At 47.0% G+C, this 24528-nt stretch overlaps 1 protein-coding gene across 2 annotated transcripts in view; it reads left to right on the top strand.

The window, feature by feature from the left end:
• LOC147114921 (gamma-glutamyl hydrolase-like) overlaps positions 1 to 24528 on the top strand; it is a 79205-nt gene that overhangs the window by 5598 nt on the left and 49079 nt on the right. Inside the window, exon 3 of one of the 2 annotated variants that reach the window (XM_085993032.1) lies at positions 23886 to 23936. The exons of the other annotated variant lie outside the window; for it this stretch is intronic. Within the exon in view, the coding sequence (XP_085849158.1) occupies positions 23886 to 23936 (51 nt within the window). The remainder of the gene's footprint in view (positions 1 to 23885; positions 23937 to 24528) is intronic. 2 annotated transcript variants of the gene reach the window in all.

The following is a 24528-nucleotide window of genomic DNA, read 5'->3' as shown; positions in this document are numbered from 1 at the left end:
GGGTAGTTCTCCAAACTGCCACTACTCGGCTTCTTGGCGCTGTCGGAGGTCATTAAAGAGTTATGGATTACCCTTAACTGGCAGTACTGTACTTAATCAAGCATCTTCCACCATCCATTTAACACAACATTCTGTAGGTGAGTACCCAACTACTGTATACTGCACATTTCTTGATTTTTTTATTTTTGTTTGTTAAAAATAGCCTTGGTAGATAACGCTCTCCGTCATCCGGAATTCTTAATCAACCTGCACCACCTCGGTCCCTTCGGTGCCAGATACCAAAGAGTTTCCTGTATCATGGTAACTTCCCATTTACTTTTTTCACTCTTAAGAAATTGACTAGGAAGCTTTTTCATAACTGAAATTGTCTGTTTGGAATAGATAATTTCCAACTCTAGATCAGTCTCAAGGTCTGTAAGAACTGGTGTTGGTCTCTTGCCCAACGCATTACCGGCACCCGGCTACCGACCATAGAGCACATATACCAGAAACGCTGTTTACGGAGGTCACGGTCCATCATCAAAGACCCTACCCACCCCAGCCACAGTCTGTTCGCCCTCCTGCCATCTGGGAGACGCTACAGATGCATTCGCACCCGTACGACCAGATTTAGGAACAGCTTCTTTCCCAGGGCTGTCATCCTACTGAACTCCACAAATAAACTCCAAAGCCTGCACATCTGCCAATGCACTTTATTATGGTTATGTTTATGTTAATGTATTACAAGCCAAATGTATGTTGAATGTTTAAACGTCTTAATCTAAATGTACACTCTCGGGAGCCACAAGCCTACATTTCGTTGTACTGCACTTGTGCACTAACAATGACAATAAAAGTTGATTTGATTTGATTTGATTTATGGAGTGTCCTCAAATTCGGCTGCCCTCAAGCTTGTCACCATCCTCCGTTTGCTTCACGACAACATGCAAGCCGTGATCCTGACCAACGGTTCCACCACAGACCCAATTCACATACGGACCGGGGTCAAGCAAGGCTGTGTCATCGCACCAATGCTCTTCTTGATCTTCCTTGCTGCAATGCTCCATCTCACCCTCAGTAAGCTCCCCGCTGGAGTGGAGCTGATTTACAGAACAAATGGGAAACTGTTCAACCTCCGTCGCCTCCAGTCCAGATCCAAGGTCGTCCCATCCATCCTCTGTCGTCGAATTACAGTATGCAGACAACGTTTGCGTCTGCGCTCACTCGGAAGTCGAACTCCAAACCATCGTTAACACCTTCACCGAAGCATACGAGAGCATGGGCCTTGCACTAAACATCCGTAAGACAAAGGTCCTCTACCAACCTGCCCCCGCCACGCAGTACTGCCCCCCGATTATCAAAATCCACGACAAGGCCTTGGACAACGTGGACCACTTTCCATACCTCGGGAGCCTACTGTCAACAAGGGCAGACATCGATGATGAAGTCCAACACCGCCTTCAGTGTGCCAGCGCAGCTTTTGATCGCCTGAGGAAGAGAGTGTTTGAAGACCAGGACCTCAAACCTGGCACCAAACTCATGGTCTACAGAGCAGTAGTAATACCCGCCCTCCTGTATGCCTCAGAGACATGGACCATGTACAGCAGGCACTTCAAAGCACTGGAGAGGTACCACCAATGCTGCCTCAGCAAGATCCTGCAAATCCATTGGCAGGATCGGCGCACGAATGTCAGTGTTCTCGCTCAGGCCAACATCCCCAGCATCAAAGCTTTGACCACGCTCCGTCAGCTCCGATGGACGGGTCATATCGTCCGCATGCCCGATACGAGATTCCCAAAACAAGCGCTCTACTCGAAGCTCTGACACAGCAAGAGAGCCCCAGGTGGGCAGAGGAAACGCTTCAAGGACACACACAAAGCCTCCTTGAAAAAGAGCAACATCCCCACTGACACCAGGGAATCCCTGGCCCAAGACCGCACAAAGTGCAGGAGAAGCATCCAGGAAGGCGCCGAACACCTCGAGTCTCTTCGCCGGGAGCAAGTGGAAGCCAAGCGCAAGCAGTGCAAGGAGCGCACGTCAACCCAAGCACCCCACCCACTCGCCCCTTCAACCACCGTCTGCCCCACCTGTGACGGAGACTGTAGGTCCAGCATTGGACTCATCAGTCACCTGGGAGCACATTTTTTTCAATGTGGACGCAAGTCATCCTCAGTTCCGAGGGACTGTCTAAAAAGCAAAGAGGAAGAAGAACAATTAGATGTGTTTCTGTGTCCTAACTATTAAGGCACATTTTTACCTCATTCATTATCTTCTAGCTGCTTTTTAAAAAAACAAATCTCACATCTTCACTGGAACTCTCTTGCCAGGTTGCCATCCTCCCTTCAAGACTTAGATCCTTCTTCAAATTCTGATCTGTTCCAGTCAAGATTTCCAACATTACTATTTCATCATCTTGATTGTTATCTGGGACAAAAATCTTTAATTGGCCTTCACCACCTTCTAGTCAATCTTCGTTTACTTTCTTTGACTAGCTGATCGACTTGTAGTGTCGAGCCTAATTGGAGTTGGTGCAAGTCACAAAATCTGATGTTTTTCTTAACCTTACTTTCCTCAGCATTCAGTTGTGCAATTCAGCCAGATCTTGTGCACTGTCATTCTTTTTACTCTTAGCATATTTAATCTTCCATGTGAAGACTTTGCAACAGCAGGGTCCATGCAACTATTCAACTGCTGGAAACATTGGGCTTGATTTTTGCCAGTGTGGGCGGGCTGGGGCGTGTCAGGTGTTTTTAGAGTCCCGAACCCGACTCCAGTGTGATGTGGGGAAAAAGAGCGATTTTTTTTTTCCCTAATTGGGCAATTAATTTCCAGCGTGTGGGAACCCCTGGCCCAATTAGTCATTCCATCCTGAAAGTCGCCTCTGATGACATCATCAGTGCTGCTGGATTTAAGGCCTGCAAGAAGCCTTGCTTCTTCTGGTGACTGGAAACGCTTTGGACATTGTATGAAGGACTTCATTTACCAACCATGCCTACCAGCAAGCAAAAGTGTGCACCTCGATTTGATGAGCCCTCCCTCCAAGTTCTGGTGGAGGGAGCAAGATCTAATAAGGAGGTGCTCTTCCCTTCCTCAGGGAGGCAAAAGCCACCACAACAAACTAAAGCTGTGTGGCTGCAAGTGGCCAGGGAGGTCAATGCCATCTCTATGTTCCGCAGAACCTGGCTACGGTGCAGGAAGAGGTTTCATGACCACCTGCGCACTAGAAAAGTGAGTATGATTTTCCCATCACCCTCAATCTGATCCCCATCGCCTCTCCTCACCAGCACTCTGCTTTTCCAACCTCTTCCTCCACATTCCACTTGACACTGACATCCCTGTACCCTTACCCATTTCCCTCTCTCAATGGTCACATACACTTAACTATTTGACCATGCAGCCCTCACACTCCCTATCACTGTGATGCAATGACAACTTACAACACACAGGGAGAGCCCTTTGTCTCCTTCTAAGCATCTATGCTATGGAATCTCTACACTCACTCCTTCATTCTCACTCAAACTTTACTTGTGTCCCTCATTGCAGGAAAAGAGAGCCCACAATAAGAGGGAAAGAGCGAGGACAGGAGGAGGGCCACCCTCAGTAGCCCAGCTCACCACCTCGGAGGAGGTGGCCCTGGAAATTGCCGGGATCGAGGACGATTCCCAAGTGGGGAACGGACAAGCAGGCGCATTACAGCAAGGTGGTGACCGACTAGTTTGGCATCTCTCTCACTGACATTGCATGAGTCACTGATAATGAATCTGATGCTCTAACAGATTGACTTATGATCATCTGCACTATTCAGTGTGCATGTAACCTTGACCTCACATCTCTGACTCTTTCCTTTACTCCCCCACAGGACCATCGACAGCCCCCGTCCCCACTGTCCAGGAGGAAGAGCCTGAGCTTCCAGACTCCTCAGAGGAAGCTGCAACCTCTGAGGGCACTGCGTCAGCAGAATTAAGCGCACACATCACCAGCGCAGACACTCGCACCTCGGTGGGACCTTCGGGACATAGAGTAGAGTTGTCACCTGGTGTATCATAGCTCACAAGTGCGCATCAGCAGATGGTGGAGACAGGGACAGCAGTGGAGAGTCCTCGTCGGAGAGCGCAGGACGCTCCCAGCTCGGCTCCGCTGCATGTCAACCCTCTGCCTCCGGGTCCATCCAGAAGGACAGCGGTGCTGGAACTCCAGGAAGAGGTGCAGGAGTCTCTGGCAGGTTTTGTCTCCAGGGTCGCTGTGAGTGTGGAGTGAATGGAGGAGTCCATCGTTAACATGAGCAGAGTATTTGTGGAGGCGTTGGCACATGAACGCATCACCACGGAAAGGATGGCAACCTCCGTGGAAAGGGTGGCTACCGTAGAGGAGAGGATGGCTACGGCCATGGAGGAGCTTAGTCGCCAGGGTCGTGAAAACATGGTCATTGTTCACAATAGAATGACATCTCTTGAGGAGCGATGGTCAGCTATTGAGCATACAAACCAGACATTCATGCAAGTCCTCGGGAGTAGGACTTCCAGTACAGAAACGGGTCCTCATGCCCCCCCTGAAGTGCAGCAAGATGCTGTCAAGCCACTTGCTAGCGCTGAAGTGGGGCTGACCCATGAGAGGGATGTTGGTGGCAGACAGCAAGGAAGTGGGGGCTCCTCTGCAAGTGCTCACATGACCATGCCACTGCAAGGCCCTCGTCAGAGTCCCCACCCAACTGAAATCAGCATCTCAACCCCTGCACAGCCGCAGGAGCAGCAGACTGTTGCCGAGCCCTCACAGGTTCACAACCCCAGAGGATGCCCGCCAAAGGTGTCGAGACAGGAGCAGCAGGAAAGTGAGCAAGGGGCCTCCACATCTGCTGAAGCCACAGGGGAAGCACCACGTAGGAGCACGTGTAAGAGGAAGATAATGCACAAGTAGTCACAATGGTAGTCACTTGGGTGTAATGTTATGTTTAATGTTGAAAAGCCATCAGATGCTTTTGCCATTAAAAATTCTGATGGCAAACTGTTGCAGTTGTAGCGTGTGTCATGTCGCTAATGGGACTTCCACATTGAGGACTTAGGATTACTTGCAATTGTCAGTATGGTGGTCAGAGTTATCGGAATCCGCAGGTTCCTGGCCATTGTTGAGGGTCTGATGAGGTGCGAGGCAAAAGTGTTTGATTGTGCAGGCTAAGCAAATCTAGCCAAGATGAGTGCGTGCCTTGCATCCCGGCCAGCAATGTGCTCGCATGCTGCTGCCGCTGGTTGATGCGCCTCTGTAAGCTGTTCATTGTCGCTCTCCTCCTCCTCCATCATCTGAGGAGGCTATGTGATGAGCCACTTGTTCCTCCGGCATCTGCAAGCCACGATGCTGTGCCATGTTGTGAAGTGCACAGCAAACCACGATCATTCTGGAGACCCTGGCTGCTGAGTACTGCAGGGCTCCACCTGATCTATCAAGGCATCGGAAGCGCATCTTCAGCAAACCGATTATGGCTCTGGTGGAAATGTGGCTGGATGTAGCGCTCCTCTGCTTCGTTGGAAGGGCTCCTCAACAGTGTCATTAGCCACGTCTTCAGGGGATAGCCCTTGTCTCCAAGTAGCCATCCGCAAAGTTGGTCTGGCGGACTGAAGAGCGGAGGCACACTAGACTGGCGCAGGATGAAGGAGTCATGGCAACTGCCAGGGTACTTGGCACAAACATGCAAAATTTCCTTCTTGTGGTCACACACCAGCTGTACGTTGAGGGAGTGGAATCTCTTATGGTTGACAAAAATGCCTGGTTTGTGATGGGGTGCCTTTAGGGTCACATGTATGCAGTCAACGACACCCTGCACCCTTGGAAAGCCTGCCAAACCCGACCGCACGCGCAGTTACACTGGCTTGATCCTTGGATAAATTGATGTGATTGTGCGCAATGGCAAAAAGGGCATCGGTTACCTGCGTGATGCAAGTGTGTGCGGCCGCCTGGAAGACGCCACTGATGTCTGCTGCTGACCCCTGGAATGAGCCTGAAGCTAAAAAGTTGAGTGCAGTGGTGACTTTAACGGCCACTGGTAAAGGGTGTCCACCTGCTCCTCTGGGCTCCAGGTCTTCTTGTAGCATTGCGCAGGTGTAACCCACTACCTCTCGCGAAAGTCTGAGCCTCCTTTGGCACTGCTGTTCAGTCATGTTGAGGTAGCTGGCCCTTTGTCTGTAGACATTGTTTTGGGGGTATATCCTGCGCCGACGTGCTTCCATGCGCTGGCGCCTTCAGGCCTGTGCAGCTTCAGGTGGGTGAGCAGCAGCTTGGAGCTCCTGCTGTTGCTCCTGCAGTTGGTGCTGCTGTTGGTCAGGGTTCTGCTGCTGCCGCGGCTGGTCTTCATCCAAATGTGATGTCCAGGAGGAAAGGAAATAAATAGTTCCCATTCTTCAGGTAAATACCTCGTTGAGGAAGCGCTCAGTCAAGGTGGGGAGAGGGGTTTCCCAGGAGGTCACACTGGGGATGGGTGTCAGGCTCCAAACTTCCACAACAATGAGTATGCCTGCTAAAAGTTCCCCCAGACATGAGACAACAAAGTTCTGCCACCTGCAAATGATGATTGGTGAAAACTCCTTTTATAATGGTGGAGCTGCAGCTGTTATTAAGCAGTCCACTTGTGAAGCCGTCAGGATTCACTGGCGTGTTCCAGAGGAGGCGTGCAGAATGTGGGAAAAGGGTTAAAATCAGAAAGGCCTCTCAGAATGTGATTATAGAGGCAATTAAGTGGTTCTTAAGGGCCTATCCCGCCTCTTGGAGGTGGGATGGAAACGGGGTCAGAACACTCGCATGTGGGAAAATTGCATGGAAGTGGGATCGAGCCCGCCTGCCATTCTTTGCAATTTTTATCAACTCGCACGCCTCCAATCTCGCCTCCTCGGGCCTGGCAAAATCGAGCCCATTACCTTCATGAATCTTCTTGCTATTCAGGAAGGCCACAGCCTAGTGACTGGTTATAATGGTAATCTTCTATTCATTGACATTGTTCCATAAACGCCTTATTGTACAGGAAATTGTAAGTAGTGACTTCTTGGACATTTTGTTTCATACCACTCGGGGCCTTGTTAACATAGGCGAAAATGTTATGGTCTTTGGCATGTTCTTGTTGCAGCACAACACTGCTCTTTTCTGTACAGCCAGTTTTATCATAACGCCGCCTCCTTTTCATTTATTATTTGTTGGCAAGGGGCTTCACTGGGTCTTTTATTCAATTCCTTAATAGCACTGGCTTCCTAACAGTCATCAGTAACTTGTTCAGGGTTGGGCAAGCAACCATACTTCTCTGAACTGGCAGGAGTAATTGCATAGTCCCAGGAAAATTCTCGACTCTCCTCGGTTGGTGAATGGCTTTAATCTCTCTATGTGGCTTCAGTTCCTCCTGGTAGGGAGGTGTGAGGTTATGACTTATCTAAAGAGTGGCTTTGATATGGAAAACCCAGTGCACGACCTGCCAGATGTAAAACAGTGCAAGAAATTGGTTGCCTTGTGTGCCAATAGGTTTGGAAAGAAGGAATATGGCTTCAATTCAATGGCCTGGATATCGCATTTGAAATAACGGTGAGGTTATCAGCGCTAACTTCTTATTGGAGTAAATTGAACAGTTACTTCCAGCGTTCGCACAAGTGCAGTTAAACGCTCTTCCACAGGCTACACTACATTGATACCTCGCCTGAGAGACTTGGCATTAAAACACAGGGTGGGCGTGACGTTGCAAAACTTGCCCACTAGATACCCACTAAACACGCCAGAAAAAGTTAGGCTTGTCCATTCAAGTATAAGTGAATTTTTAACCACATGATGTGTCTTAATTGGTACCAAACAACCTCTCTGACCCTGAAAATGTACTTTTACAAGTGTGGCGTCTCATTCCTTCAGATTTGAATTATTGTTGGAAATTTTATTAAAAAAACCTTTTCTTTGTCTCTTATCTTTCGCTCTCACAATCCCATCTTTCTTTCCCTCTTTATTTCACTTTCTGCACATGATTTTACGTTGAATTAAATAGTCTAACTTGCACTTCCTGGTTTAGACTCTGCAGCCAGAATTTTCTGGGGTGGTAGCGGGCACAATTGGAGGCGGGATGGGTGGGAAAGTTGTTATTGTTTCGGGAGCGAGTTGGGAACCCGCTGTCATCCTGCTCCCACCTGCCTTTCCCCCAGGCGAGTCTGTCGGCGCGGTCCTGACCCGACCGATAGAGGCAGATGACCCAATTTAAAGTATTAGTAGCTTGTTGTCAGACCCTTAAGAGTGGTATTAACCTTACCTTTTAATTTTAACTGGATGGCCACAGGAAACACGCTGCTCGGGAACCACGTCTGTCAACCTGAGGTGGGGCTTGAGTGGCCATTGCTCCAGCTGATTAGTTGACGGCATCAAATGTACTATAAAAGCTCCCACCTCACAGCTGATCACTTTCCTCAGGCAGAAGCTGTTTCTCACTGCATTCCCAGCACAAATTCTGCAGCTACAGTCTTTCCAGCAAAGTCTCCATCCAGTGTCACCTCATTGGAAGAACTCTTTCACCATTGACAGAATGCTTCTGTCATCTCTACTTCACCTGCCATCTATTCCATCAGTATGGGTGCCCTTTCACAGAATCACAGAAACCCCACAGTGCAGATAGAGGCCATTTCGGCCCATCGAGCCTGCACCGACACATATCCCACCCGATCCCCGTAACCCCTACACCAACACATATCCCACCCTATCCCCGTAACCCCACGTATTTAATCCCCCTAACACTAAGGGTGAATTTATCATAGCCAATCAACCTAACCTGCACATCTTTGGACTGTGGGAGGAAACCGGAGCACCCGGAGTAAACCCACGCAAACACGGGGAGAATGTGCAAACTCCACACAGACAGTCGCCCGAGGCCGGATTCGAACCCGGGTCCCTGGCGCTGTGAGGCAACAGTGCTAACCACTATGCCACCGTGCTGCCCTTTATACTGTCTCACCTTGGTCCTCAGAACCTGACCATGATGAGCCCCAACACCAGCAGCACCAACAACACTGCCACCAACCTTCTCTGCAACCACCTGATGCTGCACAGGACAGATGGCATCAGCACCTGACCACATTGCTGCCCAGGAGACCAGGGATAGCCTCACCATGGCCAGATTTACATCACTTGACGCTGCACACCCTGGCTGCCACATGATGTGCCAGGTTGGCATCACCCCACACCAACACCATAAAGCATCCCAACAATGTCCAAACCATTCCTTTCACACTCGCCACCATTGCAGGGGGTACCGTTATGTCTCACCATTCGCTGCAACTCACTAAGCCGCTTACAAAGGTGCACACAAATCTGTCCAAGACCGGAAAGTGTTGAAAATAAAGATTTTGATGTTTGACAACACATTAGCGGAAACTTTACATAAACATTGGATAAAACACCCAAGTGGCTACCTTTGTGAATGTACTTGTGTGTCATCTTTCTCTTTTGCGTGCTACGAGGTACTAGCCCTTCAGCAGAGGTAGAGGCAGCTTGCACACTTCCCTGCTGCCAAGGAGCTGGCAAGCACCTTGCACATCAGTGGGGCCATGAGGATCCATGTCTACGCTGACATCCCTCCTAGAGCAGAAGTCTATGAACCTCTGTCATCTATTCTCCATACATAGTCATCTATTCTCCATAGAGACCATGTGCTCCTGTGAGTGGCTTATTAGCTGCTCCATGTAGGTGGCCATCCTATCCATGGAGCAGCCTACAGTTGCCAGCGCCTGTGACATGGAGGTGTTCATGTTGGTGATGGACTCTTCCATTCTCTGAACATTTGCAGACATCATGCTTGCAAAACCTATCCGAGCCCCCTGCACTACTTCCTACACCTCTAGGATGGCCCTCGAGGCTCCGCGTCTGCCTGCAGCGGAGCTAGGAGTGTCCTGTGCCCTCCAGCGAGGAATCTCCACTGCTGTCCCTGTCTCCACCATCTGCTCTTGCTCACTTGTAAGTTGTGAGACACCAGGGCTGCGATTTCACCATCGGAGGCGGGATTGCGGCGGAAGAGGTCGTTGGCAGGTTCCGGTCCCGCACCCGGCTCCAGCCGCTCAGTGAAAATGATTTTCCCCTGATTGGGCTTGTTAAGCCCGTCCAGCGAGGCTCCCAGCCAATTAAAAGGAAGCTGGTCTGATGACGTCATTGGATGATGCATCATCAGCCAGTTTCCTAAAGAAACCATGTCCACAATCATTTTGACAAGCACTGCACAAAGGTGCACGGCTGCACCCAGGCTCCTGCATGACTCCCTCCATATGCTTATGGAGAGAGTCACAGCATGCAGGGAGGTTCTCTTCCATTCCGAGGGCGGAAGAGACCTCTCCAGGACACCAACGCAGCCTGGTTGCACAGGAGGACCAGGCTGCAGTGGCGCAAACCTTTCATTGTTCTCAGTAAATCACGAAACGTTACTGCAAATCCATACCCAACCTCATCCTGCTATGCCACTCATCACATCCCCATCACTTTGCCTCCCCTACAGTACTCCTGCACATCCTTACTCACACCAACTGACCTTGCACCTCCACGCATCCCTCTCTATCTACATTATCACTTCCCTGTCTCACTAGCCACCCCTCACACTCACCCTCACCCTAGTGCAATCATACCAACTAACAACACACAAGTGTAGGCACTTGGGAGTTTTATGCAATGTTCACATAAATTTTCTGTTAATGTGTTGTCGAACATTGAAATCTTTATTTTCAACACGTTATACCCTACTGGGCAGATCTGTGCTCACCTTTGGAAGTGTCTTAGTGAGTTCCAGTGAATGTTGAGACAAAGCCCCCCCCAATTTTGATGAGTGTGAAAGGAATGGCTTGGACATTGTAGGGATGCTTTATGATGGTCGTGTCAACCTGGCACATCATGTGGCAGCCAGGGTGTACAGCATCAAGTGAAGTAAATCTGGCCATGGTGAGACCATGGCTAGCCTCCCAGGCAGCAATGTTGTTGGGTGCTGATATCCTGTGCAGCATCAAGTGATTATGGAGAAGGTTGTTGGTGTGCCTGTTGATGTTTGTGTTGGGGCTCATTGTGGAGGGATTCAGAGGACCAAGGTGAGATTTTTTCAAGGGCACCGATGTTGCTGGAATAGATGGTAGCTGAAGTTGAAATGACAGAAGCGATCTGTCAATGGTGAGAGAACTTGCTCCAAGGAGGTCACAGGATAGAGAGTTTACTCCAAACACTTCCAAACTACATACAGCTCAAAAGTGTCTTCCATTAGAAAGTGAACAGCTATGAAATGGTAGCTTTCACACCATTTTTGCAGCTGTCACCTATTCACAGCAATGGAGAATCAGAGAACCCGACCTACTTACCTGACGTGATCTCCGAACGACGTGAACCTTATTAAAAAAGTGGTAAAATAGAAATAGGCTGGCAAAATAGTAGTTAACAAGCATTTAACTATCTTAAATTCCTCACCCGCCGCTTGGTGTCGGGTCTGTTCTGAAATCGCAGACCTGACACTTTGGAAACTTGCATGGAGGCAGGTTGGGAGCGGGCTCCCAACCTGCTGTCATTTCGATTTTGACAGCAGGCCTGCCTCCAAACCCGTACTCTGAGCGCTGGCAAAATTCAGCCCCAGGTGACAACACTACTCCATCTGGCGTGGCACCCACCAAGGTGTGTGTATCTGCGCTGGTGCTGGGTGTGCTTATGTCTGGAGACGTTGCACCCTCAGAGGCTGGAGGCTCCTCTGAGAAGTCGTCTTCCTCTTGCTCCTGGACAGTGGGGTGGGGGGGGGCACTCTTAATGAACCTTTGGGAGAGTAAAGAGATGAGTTAGATATGTAATTTGAAGAATGGGTACAGATAACATTATGCACATGATGACCATTCAGTGGCTGCTGACATCAGTGCCCATCGGAGTGACTGATGTATGCCATGTAGCTGTATGATATGTAATTCTGTCACCAGGTTGCTGAGATGTCGCCCTCTCTCCGTCTCCCACCTCCAGCTGCTCGGCGACTCCAGATATTTCTAAAGCAGCCTCCTCTGCTGTTGTAAGGTTTGCAAATGATGGAGTGCCACCACCGGTTCTTCCCCTCTCCCTTGTGGGCTCTATTTTCCTGCAGGGAGGGAAAGAAGAGAAGGTTGAGTGAGAGTGATGGAATGAGTGTGAGGAATGGATGGGTTAGACCTTTAGAGGGTGACTATGATGGAGTGGGGTACCAAAGCCAAGTGACCTTGTGTGTTGTTAGTTGGTATGATTGCACTAGGATGAGGGTGAGATTGAGGGATGGCTAGTGAGATGGGGATGTGATAATGTAGATAGAGAGAGAGGGATGGGAGAATGTGCAAGGTATGTTGGTGTGAGTAATGATGTGCAGGGGTAGAGTTGGGAAGGCAGAGTGATGGGGATGTGATGAGAGGCACAGCAGGATGTAGTTGAATACTAACATTTTGTGATCTAATGAGATCATTGAAACGTTTGCAGCACTCCTGACCACATCCCTGCTGGTGACCTCCTCTGCAATCTGCAACCAGGCTGTCTTAGTCTCCTGGGGCGGTCTCTTCCGCCCATCAGCAGGGAAGAGGACCACCCTGCGTGCTCTGACTCCCTCCATAAACATATGGAGGGAGTCATCGGAGAACCTGGGTGCAGCCCTCTGCTTCTGTGCAGTCATTGTCAGTGTTTGCAGCACTCCAATGCTGTAGTGTACTGACAGTACTATGTTACATTGATATTCAAATCCAATGTGGCCATAGCCCCTTTAAAGATCCTGGCTGAAAACACGTCATCGATGACGTCACCAGACCCGCAACATTTAATTGGGTCAGGTAACGCGCAGGGCGGGCTTAATAGGCCCTATTAAGGTAAAGTAATTCAGCAACGGGATGGAGCCAGCAGCGGGGTCGCGACCTGCCATGGCCACCGCCCGCACCGGACCCGCTCAGGTAGGCAAAATTCCGGCCTGTGTGGCTCAGTGATGATTCTTCAGTCTGATTGGTTGAAGAGACACGCTGTTGCTTGCTCTGTTCACACAGGTCCCAGATCCCCTGTGGAAGGCGCTGTGCTGAAATGGATTTCTAATAATCGTAAGTTGCTGCGCAATAGCTCTCAAATACTTTGTGGGCTGCTGAAAGCATAATGAACGGGCCATTCAGCTTGTAGCAGGAATCCATTTTGTACAGTTTTGTGCCCTATATACTTCATATTTTAGTACTGCTGTCACCATCATGGCTATATTCATGTAAGTATTTTTTAGTGTTCTACAGGTACTAAGCTTTGGTTTGCCATCAGAATTTAAATTTCCTCACTCAACTGTATCTGGTATAGCTTTACACAAAAATATGTTAAACTCAGCATGGGAGGTAGCATAGCCCAAGGGACACATGTTTATGGTTAAAGGAAAAGGCTAATTTATTCTGATTCCCTGGATGTAATTTCCTATTCCAGAATCCAATTGCAACATCCAATGTGGCCAGATTCTGATTTAAGTTGCGTCTTTAGTCAATGTGACGGGAACTTCAGTTACCACTGTCATGGGCACCTTCCTGGTTTTGTGAGTGATAATTTGAATTCCTAACTGTTAGCATTTTGGTTGGGGCTTTTAACTATTACTTGTGATATCTTTAGTATTTATCCTAGCCCTGTCTGTGTAATGAGACAAATATAATGATAACCTTAAATGCATCCACAGGTAAACCATGTTTTTCTTGTCTGCAATAGTTCTGTTGACAGCTATGCACCAACCAGGGCTGGTGGGCTTTTGCCATAATTGAATAACCAGAGGAGCCATCATCTATTTGGAAGAGGAGATTTTCCTGAATAGCAAGGAACAAACTACCATAAAACACCCTAGCAATTTCTATTTCTCTGGTTTGGTTGCATCCTTTCCTGTAAAGAATATGCTATTTAGGACTGAGATGAGGAGAAATTTCTTCACTCAGAGAGTGGTGAACCTGTGGAATTCTCTACCACAGAAGGCTGTGGAGGCCAAGTCACTGAATGTATTTAAGAAGGAGATAGATTGATTTCTAGACACAAAAGGCATCAAGGGGTAAGGGGAGAGAGCAGGAATATGGTATTGAGATAGAGGATCAGCCATGATCAGATTGAATGGTGGAGCAGGCTAGAAGGGCCGAATGGCCTACTCCTGCTCCTATTTTTTTTCCTGTTTCTATAAAGATCCAGTAGAAGATTTTTGGGTTCTCATTTTTCTGTGATTAGTATGGAATGCAGATGAAATGTAACTGTCTGCAAAACGGCAAATGAGCACCCAGCTTTTAGACTGAGGGAAGGAGGCCTCTGAAGGGCACGATCCAGGTCTGCGGAAGGAGGTAGCCTTGACAATGAATATCCCCTCCACCAACTCCCAGAAGGCTACTCCATGCTGGAAGAAGTTCACTGACCCTAACACTAGGCAGTCACACCTTGCAACAGTGCACCATACTGAGCATCTTTCCCAGATGCAGCCATTTTGCCCTCACTAAGGTGGTACATTGCAGATGGTGCTCCAATGTGTCAAAAGTTCCACAATACCCTTCACACCCCTTTCCTTCTCCTGCAAGTGTTGCTTTACTCACACAGAACACGCAGGGAAGCAGTGGACTACTCACACGATAGACATTTCATTGCCAGTACCTCTTCCCATCCCGGTTAAGGAATGCTTCTGAAACTGAGGTTGCATTCCATATGATGGCATGCAAGAGTGTCTTCACTCTATCTTTCTTCTAAAGGGGAAACTGCTACAACTAGAGACCAGGAAGTACCACCTCAATCCCTCAAGGCTCCTGCTGCAAATCATCTGCCGGCCACCTCAGAATCTCCGGCCACTGTAGAAGTGGGTGGCGTGTATCTTGATGTTGTGTCCTTCAATAATTAGACAACAAGACTGCAGGGAACGATTCAACAGGTGTTTACTGAATGAGGGTTACTCTAGAACTAACTGTACAGATCACTACTTAGGGTTTATATACAGGTGTGGTCACTGCCGGTACTACAGTATACAGGAGCTGTAAAAGTAGTTCTCTCCCTTAAAGGTACATACATTACAATTCCTCCCCTTTTAGATTAACAGTACCATAACACTCATTTAACAATTAAATATCAAACTAATTACAATTAACACTTTTAACATGCAACATTAGCTGAAAATAGTCTATTTATAAATTCAGTCTTTGGGGAGGCTTCCTGATTCTTTCTGGATAATGCCTTTGCCGAGTGTCTCGCTCTTGGTGCGGAGGCGATTCTAGCACCCTGTCGTCAGTTGATTCATCAGCTTCCAATGCTATTGTTTCTGAGGTAGATGCGACCTGTACGTCAGGTTCCTCACCAGGTACGTATATCCGAGACATGGGGTTGACGCGTTCCTGTGACTCTAGGATCTGGTCAGCGTGGCGTCTCACAATGTTCTCCCCAACATCCACTGTGTACATTAGTGGCCCCTGCCGTGTGCATATCGTTCCTGGTTGCCATTTCTCTGTTCGGTAGTCGCGGGCCAAGACTGGTTGCCCTACATTGAAGCTCCTTGTCGGCTTCTCATTGATGTGCTGGAATTGCTTACTCTCAACATCTCTTCGTACATTTGGTCTGAGCAAATCCAGACGAGATCTCAACCTTCGGTTAAAGAACATCATGGCCGGGGCCTGGTTGGTGACTGCATGTGTCGCATTTCTGTAGGCTAACAGGAAATTGTCCACCTTATGCTGCAGTGGAATGTCGTCATCGCACATGGCCTTTACTGCTTTTTTAAAGGTTTGTATGAACCTCTCAGCCAATCCATTTGTGGCTGGATGATACGGGGCGGATGTGTAATGCCTCACCCCATTCCTTTTCATAAATCTTCGAAACTCTTCGGACACAAACTGTGGTCCGTTATCAGAGCAAATCTGCTCTGGCAAGTCGTTCCTGGCAAAAATGGTCCGTAGGACTGCAATAGTTTTCTCCGTGGTGGTGGAGGACATTTTGATCACCTCGGGCCATTTCGAGTGCGCATCCACGGCTATTAAAAACATTGAGCCCATGAATGGACCAGCAAAATCAATATGCACCCGTTGCCATGGAGATGAGGGCCACTCCCATGGGTGCAGAGGGGCATGTGGTGGTGCATTTTGGACCTTCTGGCATCCTGAGCAGCTCTTTGTCAGGTCCTCGATTTGCTGATCGATCCCCGGCCACCACACAAGCCCTAGCAAGGCTTTTCATTTTCACCCCTCCCAGATGACCTTCGCGAAGCTCATTGAGCACTCTCTCCCTTAACTTGGGTGGAATTACCACTCGGGAGCCACACATCAAGGTCCCCTGGCATACTGACAGCTGTTCTCTTCTGGATCCATTCACGTCCTAGTGGTGGTCCTCCATCTGGCAATACATATAGGTCCATTTTTGGTGTTTCCTTGCCGTTATATATAACGTTCACCCTTATTTTTCCTTTGGGGTAGACTTTTTGCCCCATGTACGTCTTCAAGACAATCTTTGTATCTCTCAAGGGTATATGTGAGTATAGCCGCTTGTAGTCCCTTCAGTTTATGACTGTTAGGGCTGATCCTGTGTCCAATTCCATTTTCTCTTGGACTCCTGCTATCTTGAGCGTGACCCAGATAGTTTGGTGATCCTCCGTTTTGATCACATTATGTAGTTTCAGACAACCCAGCTCCTTGCTTCCGGAGTCTATCACTTTTCTGTTCATCTGAACTACTCTCCGTCACCTTATGTACCTTCTTGTACTTCTCCTGTGGAGATTTCTTGCTGCTGGTTTTCTTTCCCGACCTGCAGACTCTTGCTATGTGTCCTACTTTTCCACACTGTGCACACTTTGTCCTTGAACCAGCAATCATTATGGTCGTGTGTTGTTCTGCCGCAGCGATAGCACTTCACTGTTCCGTATGACATTTCATTTGTGCCATATTCTTGCGGTCTCCGTTGTATCTCTGCAGCGCCCCGTGCTGCTGCTTCGTGTGATACTGCAATGCTGAAAGCCTTGTCCAGCGTAAGATCCTTTTCTGATAGAAGCCGTTTCTGGGTTCCTTCACTTTGAAGCCCACACACAAACTTGGCCCTTAAAGTATTTGCTAGTCCCATTCCAAACTTCGCAGTGTTTCGATAGCTTGCGCAGTTCCGTTAAATACTCAGCATTACTTTCATCTTTATGCTGGTTCCTTTTGTGAAACTTAAATCTTTCTGCTATCAGCAGCGGTGTGGGGTTTAAATGGTCCTGTAGGATTGACACTGTTTTCAAAATCTTTTTCTACTGGCTTCTCTGGGGTTACTAGGTTTCGTAGTAAGCCATACGTTTTTACACCCATTGAATTCAACAATACCAGCGCTTTCTTGTCATCTGGCACTTCATTCGCCTTGCAGTATAAGAACATAAGAAATAGGAGCAGGAGTAGGCCAATCGGCCCCTTGAGCCGGCTCCGCCATTCAATAAGATCATGGCTGATTTGATCCTAACCGCCAATCTACTATCACAGAACCATCTCCTGAATCTAACAGAATTAGACACACGAAATAGCAGCAGGATCAGGCTACACAGCCCCTGGGCCGGCTCCGCTACCCACAGGGCCATGTCCGATCCGAACCTGGACTCATGTCCAAATTCCTGCCTGCTCCCCGTAACCCTTAATTCCCTTTACTTCTAGGAAACTGTCTATTTCTGTTTTAAATTTATGTAATGATGTAGCTTCTACAGCTTTTTGGGGCAGCATATTCCATGGACCTACCACCCTCCTGAGTGAAGTAGTTCCTCCTCATCTCAGTTTTGAAAGAGCAGCCCCTTATTCTAAGACTATGCCCCCCAGTTCTAGTTTCACCCATCATCGGGAACATCCTCCCCGCATCCACCCGATCGAACCCCTTCACAATCTTATATGTTTCAATAAGATCGCCTCTCATTCTTCTGAACTCCAATGAGTAGAGTCCCAATCTACTCAACCTCTCCTCATATGTCCATCCCCTCAACCGAGTGAACCTTCTTTGTACTGACTCGAGAGCAAGTATGTCTTTTCTTAAGTATGGACACCAAAACTGTATGCAGTATTCCAGGTGCGGTCTCACCAATACCTTGTACAACTGAAGCAATACCTCCCTATTTTTATATTCTATCCCCCTAGCAATGAAAGCCAACATTCCATTGGCCTTCTTAATCACTTGCTGCACCTGCATACTAACCTTTTGAGATTCGTGCACCAGGACCCCCAGACCCCTTTGTACTTCAGTACTTTCCAGTTTCTTGCCATTAAGAAAATAACTTGCTCTACGATTTTTCCTGCCAAAGTGCATAACCTCACACTTTCCAGTATTGTATTCCATCTGCCAAATCTCTGCCCAGTTACTTAGCCTGTCTATGTCCCCTTGCAGGTTTTTTATGTCCTCCTCACTCACTACTTTCCTTCCCATCTTTGTATCATCTGCAAACTTTGATATGTTACACTCGGTCCCCTCCTCCAAATCGTTAATATAGATTGTAAAGAGTTGGGGACCGACCCCTGCGGAACACCACTAGTTACTGATTGCCAGTCTGAGAATGAACCATTTATCCCAACTCTCTGCCTTCTGTTAGATAGCCAATCCTCTATCCATGCCAGAATATTACCCCCAATCCCGTGATTTTTTATCTTAAGCAATAATCTTTTGTGTGGCACCTTGTCAAATGCCTTTTGGAAGTCTAAATTCACTACGTCCACTGGTTCCCCTTTATCCACCCTATATGTTACTTCCTCAAAGAACTCCAGCAAATTTGTCAAACATGACTTCCCCTTCATAAAACCATGCTGACTTTGTCCTATTAAATTATGATTATCCAAATGTCCTGTTACTGTCTCCTTAATAATGGACTCCAAAATTTTATCTACCACAGATGTTAGGCTAACCGGTCTATAGTTTCCAGCCTTCTGTCTACTGCCCTTTTTAAATAAGGGTGTTACATTAGCAGTTTTCCAGTCTGCCGGGACCTTTGCTGAGTCCAGGGAGTTCTGGAAAATTATTACCAATGCATCCACAATCCCTACCGCCACTTCCCTCAAGACCCTAGGATGTAAGCCATCAGGTCCAGGTGATTTATCCGCCTTGAGTCCCATTATTTTACCGAGTACCACTTCCTTAATGATTTTGATCGTGTTTAGCTCCTCCCCCCCCTATAGCCCCCTGTTTGTCCAGTGTTGGGATATTCTTAGTGTCCTCTACTGTAAAGACTGATACAAAATATTCATTCAGTGCTTTTGCCATCTCCATGTTTCCCACCATTAATTTCCCGGTCTCATCCTCTAAGGGACCAACATTTACTTTAGCCACCCTTTTTCTTTTTATATAACTATAAAAACTCTTACTATCTGTTTTTATATTTTTTGCTAATTTACTTTCATAATCTATCTTCCCTTTCTTAATCAATCTTTTTGTTATTTTTTGCTGTCTTTTAAAGTTTTCCCAATCCTCTATCCTCCCACTAGATTTGGCTACCTTATATGCCCTTGTTTTTAGTCGAATACTATCCTTAATTTCTTTACTTAGCCACGGATGGCTGTCTTTTCTTTTACACCCTTTTCTTCTCAGTGGAATATATATTTTTTGGAAGTTGTAAAATAACTCCTTAAATGTACACCACTGATCATGTATCGTCTTACCCTTTAATCTATTTTCCCAATCCACTCTACTCAATTCCGCTCTCATACCTTCATAGTCTCCTTTATTCAAGCTTAGCACGCTTGTTTAAGATCCAACCTTCTCACCCTTTAATTGAATATGGAATTCAACCATGTTATGGTCACTCATTCCAAGGGGATCCTTTACTAGGACATTTTTAATTAATCCTGTCTCGTTACACAGGACCAGATCTAAGGTTGCTTGCCCCCTGGTCGGTTCAGTTACATACTGCTCAAGAAACCCATCCCTAATACACTCAATGAACTCATCCTCAAGGCAGCCCTGCCCAATTTGATTTGTCCAATTAATATGATAGTTAAAATCCCCCATAATTATAGATGTTCCCTTATTACAAGCCTCAACTATTTCCTGATTGATACTCCGTCCAACAGAGTTGCAACTGTTCGGAGGCCTATAGACTACGCCCACTAGTGTTTTTTTCCCCTTATTATTCCTTACCTCCACCCAAACTGTTTCATTATCCTGATCTTTTGACCCAATATCATTTCTCTGTATTACAGTGATTCCTTCCTTTATTAACATAGCCACCCCACCTCCCCTTCCTTCCTGCCTGTCCTTCCTGATCGTTAAATAACCTGGTATGTTTAATTCCCAGGCATTGTCACCCTGCAGCCATGTTTCTGTAATGGCCACAAGATCATACCCATATGTAGTTATTTGTGCCATTAACTCGTCTATTTTGTTACAAATGCTACGTGCATTCAGATAGAGAACTTTCAAAGATGTTTTGTGACACTTAGTTCCTGCTTTTGCCCTTTTTATTACTTTACCTTTTACTCCATACCTTCTGCCCCTTCCTGACATGCTCTGGTTTTTAATTTCCCCACTGCTACCTAAGTCTATGACCTTCTCTGTTGTCATTTTTATTATTTGCTCTCTAGGAACCTCCCCCCCACTAGTTAGTTTAAAGCCCTCTCTACAGCCCTAGTTATATGATCCGCCAGGACTCTAGTCCCAGCACTGGCCAAGTGAAGCCCGTCCCAACGGAACAGCTCCCTCCTGCCCCAGTACTGGTGCCAGTGTCCCAGGAAGCAAAACCCATTTCTCCCACACCACTCTTTGAGCCACGCATTTAACTCTCTAATTTTATTTGTCCTAGCCAAATTCGCTCGTGGCCCCTTGAGGTTCTGTTTTTTAATTTGACCCCTAGCTGCTCATACTCCTTTAACGGAACCGGCTTCCTAGTCCTATCTACGTCGTTTGTACCAACATGGACCACGACAACTGGATTCACCCCCTCCCACTGCAAGTTTCTTTCCAGCCCAGAGGAGATGTCCTTAACCCTGGCACCGGGTAGGCAACACAGCCTTCGGGACTCTCGCTCTCAGCTGCAGAGAACTCTATCTATCCCCCTAATAATACTATCCCCTACCCCTACAACATTTCTATTTACTCCCCCCTCTTGAATGGCCCCCCGTTCCACGGTGCTGTGGCCAGATTGCTCATCCTCCCTGCAGTCTCTGCTCCCGTCCCCACAGGGAGTAAGAACCTCGAACCTGTTGGACAAGAGCAAGGGCTACGGCTCCTCCAGCTCTACCTCCTGGATCCCCGTACCTGCCTCACACGATCCTGTCCCTGACCATGGGCTACATCTGAATTAATTAACTTCATAGGTGTGATCACCTCCTGATACACAGAGTCCAGGTACTTCTCCCCCTCCCTGATGTGTCGCAGTGTCTGAAGCTCAGACTCCAGCTCATCAACACGGAGCTGGATTTCCTGTAGCAGCAGACACTTGTCACAGACGTAATCACCGTGAGCCTCAATGGGGTTCACCGGCTCCCACATCTCGCAACAGTAACACATCACTTGCTCCATTCTATGTAATTAATTAAATTTTTTATTGTTAGTTATGGACACCCTCTGCCCGATTTTAGATCCTAGTATCCCCTTTAATTAATTGGATTTAAATTAAATCAATCCCTCTAGTTACACCAGTTAAATGGTTTACCAACAGTCACTCTGCACCAGAAAGGCCTTATTAACTGCAACCCACAGAGTTAAAGTTTGAAAAGAGCACCTAACACCCCACTTACCCTAACTCTCACTTCCCCAAACTCACAGCACACTTTGATGACTCGCACTCAGTGCTTGCTCGCACTAGGACTGGTCTTTTTATACTGTTTGTTTGTTTACAGCCAAATGAGTCACCCCTGCTGATTGGTTAGAAAACTGGTTTCCACTGCCTGCTGTGCCAATTTACTCCTACTGCAGTGTAACCTTGTTTTACTCTTCTTAAACCAACAGAATCCCAAATATTTAACTTTTCCCCTTTACTTAAACTGCTTAAGCAATCTTATCAAGAATGATTTAAAGAGAAATAACAATTTAAGAACTCTCACACTTACCCAAACTCACAGCACGCTTTGATGACTCGCACTCGGTGCTTGCTCGCACTAGGACTTCTATGCATTCGACATATATCGTTCAATCTTCGACTTCATTGTCGAACGCTGTGATACTGCCACTCTTCGGCATTTTTGGGTGTGGTTAGACTGGCTTAAAATGGCGTCTCCCGCGCTTTCCTTTCTTCCCCGCTGCGGCTTAAAATGGCGTCTCCCGCGCTGCTGCCAACGCCGCTCTCGGCGGTCCTCGTGGCAAATGGCGACGCCCTGTGGGTTTCGTGCGCTGCTCCTGCGCTGCTGCCAATGCCGCTCTCTGCGGTCCTCGTGGCAGCGCCTCGCGTTTTCCTGCGCGCCTTTCCCCCCCCTGTTGACGCTGCTCGGCCCTTGAACACCGGCTGTGCTCTGCGCGTTTTCCTGGCCGCCTCTCTCCCCAGTTGACGCTGCTCGGCCCTTGAACACCGGCTGCGCTCTGCTCTCTCTCGTCTCTCTCCCCCGTTGACGCCGCTCTGTCTTTTTCTGTGCCGCCCGGTCGGCTCTAGCCGCTGCTGTCCGGAAGGGTCTGCGCAGTACCTGTTGCCAGCCCGTTTTGCTGGACCACCGTGACTGGAAAGCCAAGCCTGGCTCTCGACAGCCTCCCCTGCGATGCTCAAATCTCCGCTGGATGACTGGGCGGTTGCCCGTGGTCAACACCCATGCTTCTGGACTCTACCTCCTTCCACTGTTCTCCAGGACCGAATCCCTGGGAGGTTCGAATCCCATCCTCGTCGCCAATGTTATGTCCGTGTATATTGATGTTGTGTCCTTCAATAATTAGACAACAAGACTGCAGGGAACGATTCAACAGGTGTTTACTGAATGAGGGTTACTCTAGAACTATCTGTACAGATCACTACTCAGGGTTTATATACAAGTGTGGTCACTGCCGGTACTACAGTATACAGGAGCTGTAAAAGTAGTTCTCTCCCTTAAAGGTACATACATTACAGAAAGCGCACATAAATCTAGACCCCAAGAGGAGTCACCATGCTCTTTAACAGTAGAAATGTTGTTGAATTTGTTTTCAGTTAGATTTTCTTGTCACTGAATGAATGCACATCAGAAAATTGGATTGGGATTTGGTATTTATGTTCAGGGCTTCCTAAAGGATGCCTAAATTAGCTCGCTTCAGGCTTTCTCACATGCTCGAGTCCAAATGATACTGATTGATAACCTAGCCAGGTCTATACATAGCATGATCACAGTACAACAAAACACTGGTTTAAGAAAACAAATCCAATAATACCATGTAATAAAATTTGATTTTGATTTATTTATTAGGTACTATAAATCAGTGCCCTAATAATATTGTGCGTTATATTGCATATCATTATAAAACCAGGTATCATTATAAGCAACACCACAAGAGATCCAGTACTCTGTGTGCCTATTTGATTGTATTAGTTGATCTCCTGTGGTGTTACACAGAAGTAGTCAAGATCAACTTGATCCAGCAGGGTTAAAGGATGGATAATAATAGACCCAATATAGGGGAGCAAGGGGTTGGAATCTTGCTCAGTAGGGATGGGGTGAAGTGTCAAAATCTTGCTCATTGGGGGGCCAAGGCCCTTTATGACCCAAGTTAATAGTACAAATCATTTTTTTAAGTTTCTAGTTTTTAAGCTGCTGAGCAAAAAGAGGTAAATTATGATCAAGTTTGTGACCGTTTGGTTGTTTGAGCACTGTGATTATGTACGATTAATTGTAATGGTGCTGATAACTCTTTACTGAATAGCCAATATTAACATTTTTAGTTATATTTATTTAATATTTGCTGCTTAAATGTGTCATACTCCAGGACTGAATTCAGATTTTATTTTACTGAAGTAGAAACTCTTGTAGTGCAGTATGTTCCATTTCCAAATGTAATAAAATTAATCTAATGTAGATATTTTTCTTCCATAGCATTAAACTAACTGAAGCTGAATACTGGAAACTATTTCATTCCATAAATGGGTGAGTTGTTTATTAAGTCACAACAGTCTTGGTTTTATATTTGGGTCACTTTTTGCAGTGTATCATTGAAAGTTTGGCTTTTTCATGTCAGCTCTGCAGTAAATTACAGGAGCTCTTGCTAACAGTGTCTTTGGGAAGAATAAAAAAGCATTTTAATGGTGCTAAAGGAGATGTTTTTCTATTGGCGAGGGATTCGTCAATGATTATTACACAATGTATTCTACGAAGGTTCTTGAAAGTTTCAACTACAGGCATTAAGAGCATGGTTTATTGAATGGAATTCTGTTTGCACAGATTTAACTGTTTATAAAAAAAAAAAGTATTTTGGTATGTTGTCATTGCACTTGAACAGGAGATAGGTCTTGTTTCCCCCTTCTCCTTTTACCAACTGTTTAGGTGGTAGAGAATTTAGTACCAGTTTCTGAGCTACAGCAGTTGTTTTCGGATGTATTAAAAGCAGTGGGTTTAAATTGAGCAACTCTGAATTAAGAAGAGTAGACCGTAATTCTGGTTTCTAGGCTCCGGGAAGCAAATGTTTTTTGTGGCATTGCAGGTGATGTCACCTTTTGTCTGGTGTGATCTTGAATAATGA

The sequence above is a fragment of the Somniosus microcephalus genome, chromosome 7 (genome assembly GCF_052327205.1).
Source record: "Somniosus microcephalus isolate GS21.2 chromosome 7, FLI_Smic_1.0, whole genome shotgun sequence".
In the NCBI taxonomy this organism is placed as follows: domain Eukaryota; kingdom Metazoa; phylum Chordata; class Chondrichthyes; order Squaliformes; family Somniosidae; genus Somniosus; species Somniosus microcephalus.
Note: the sequence above shows the minus strand (reverse complement) of the source record. Positions and strands in the feature narration are given on the sequence as shown.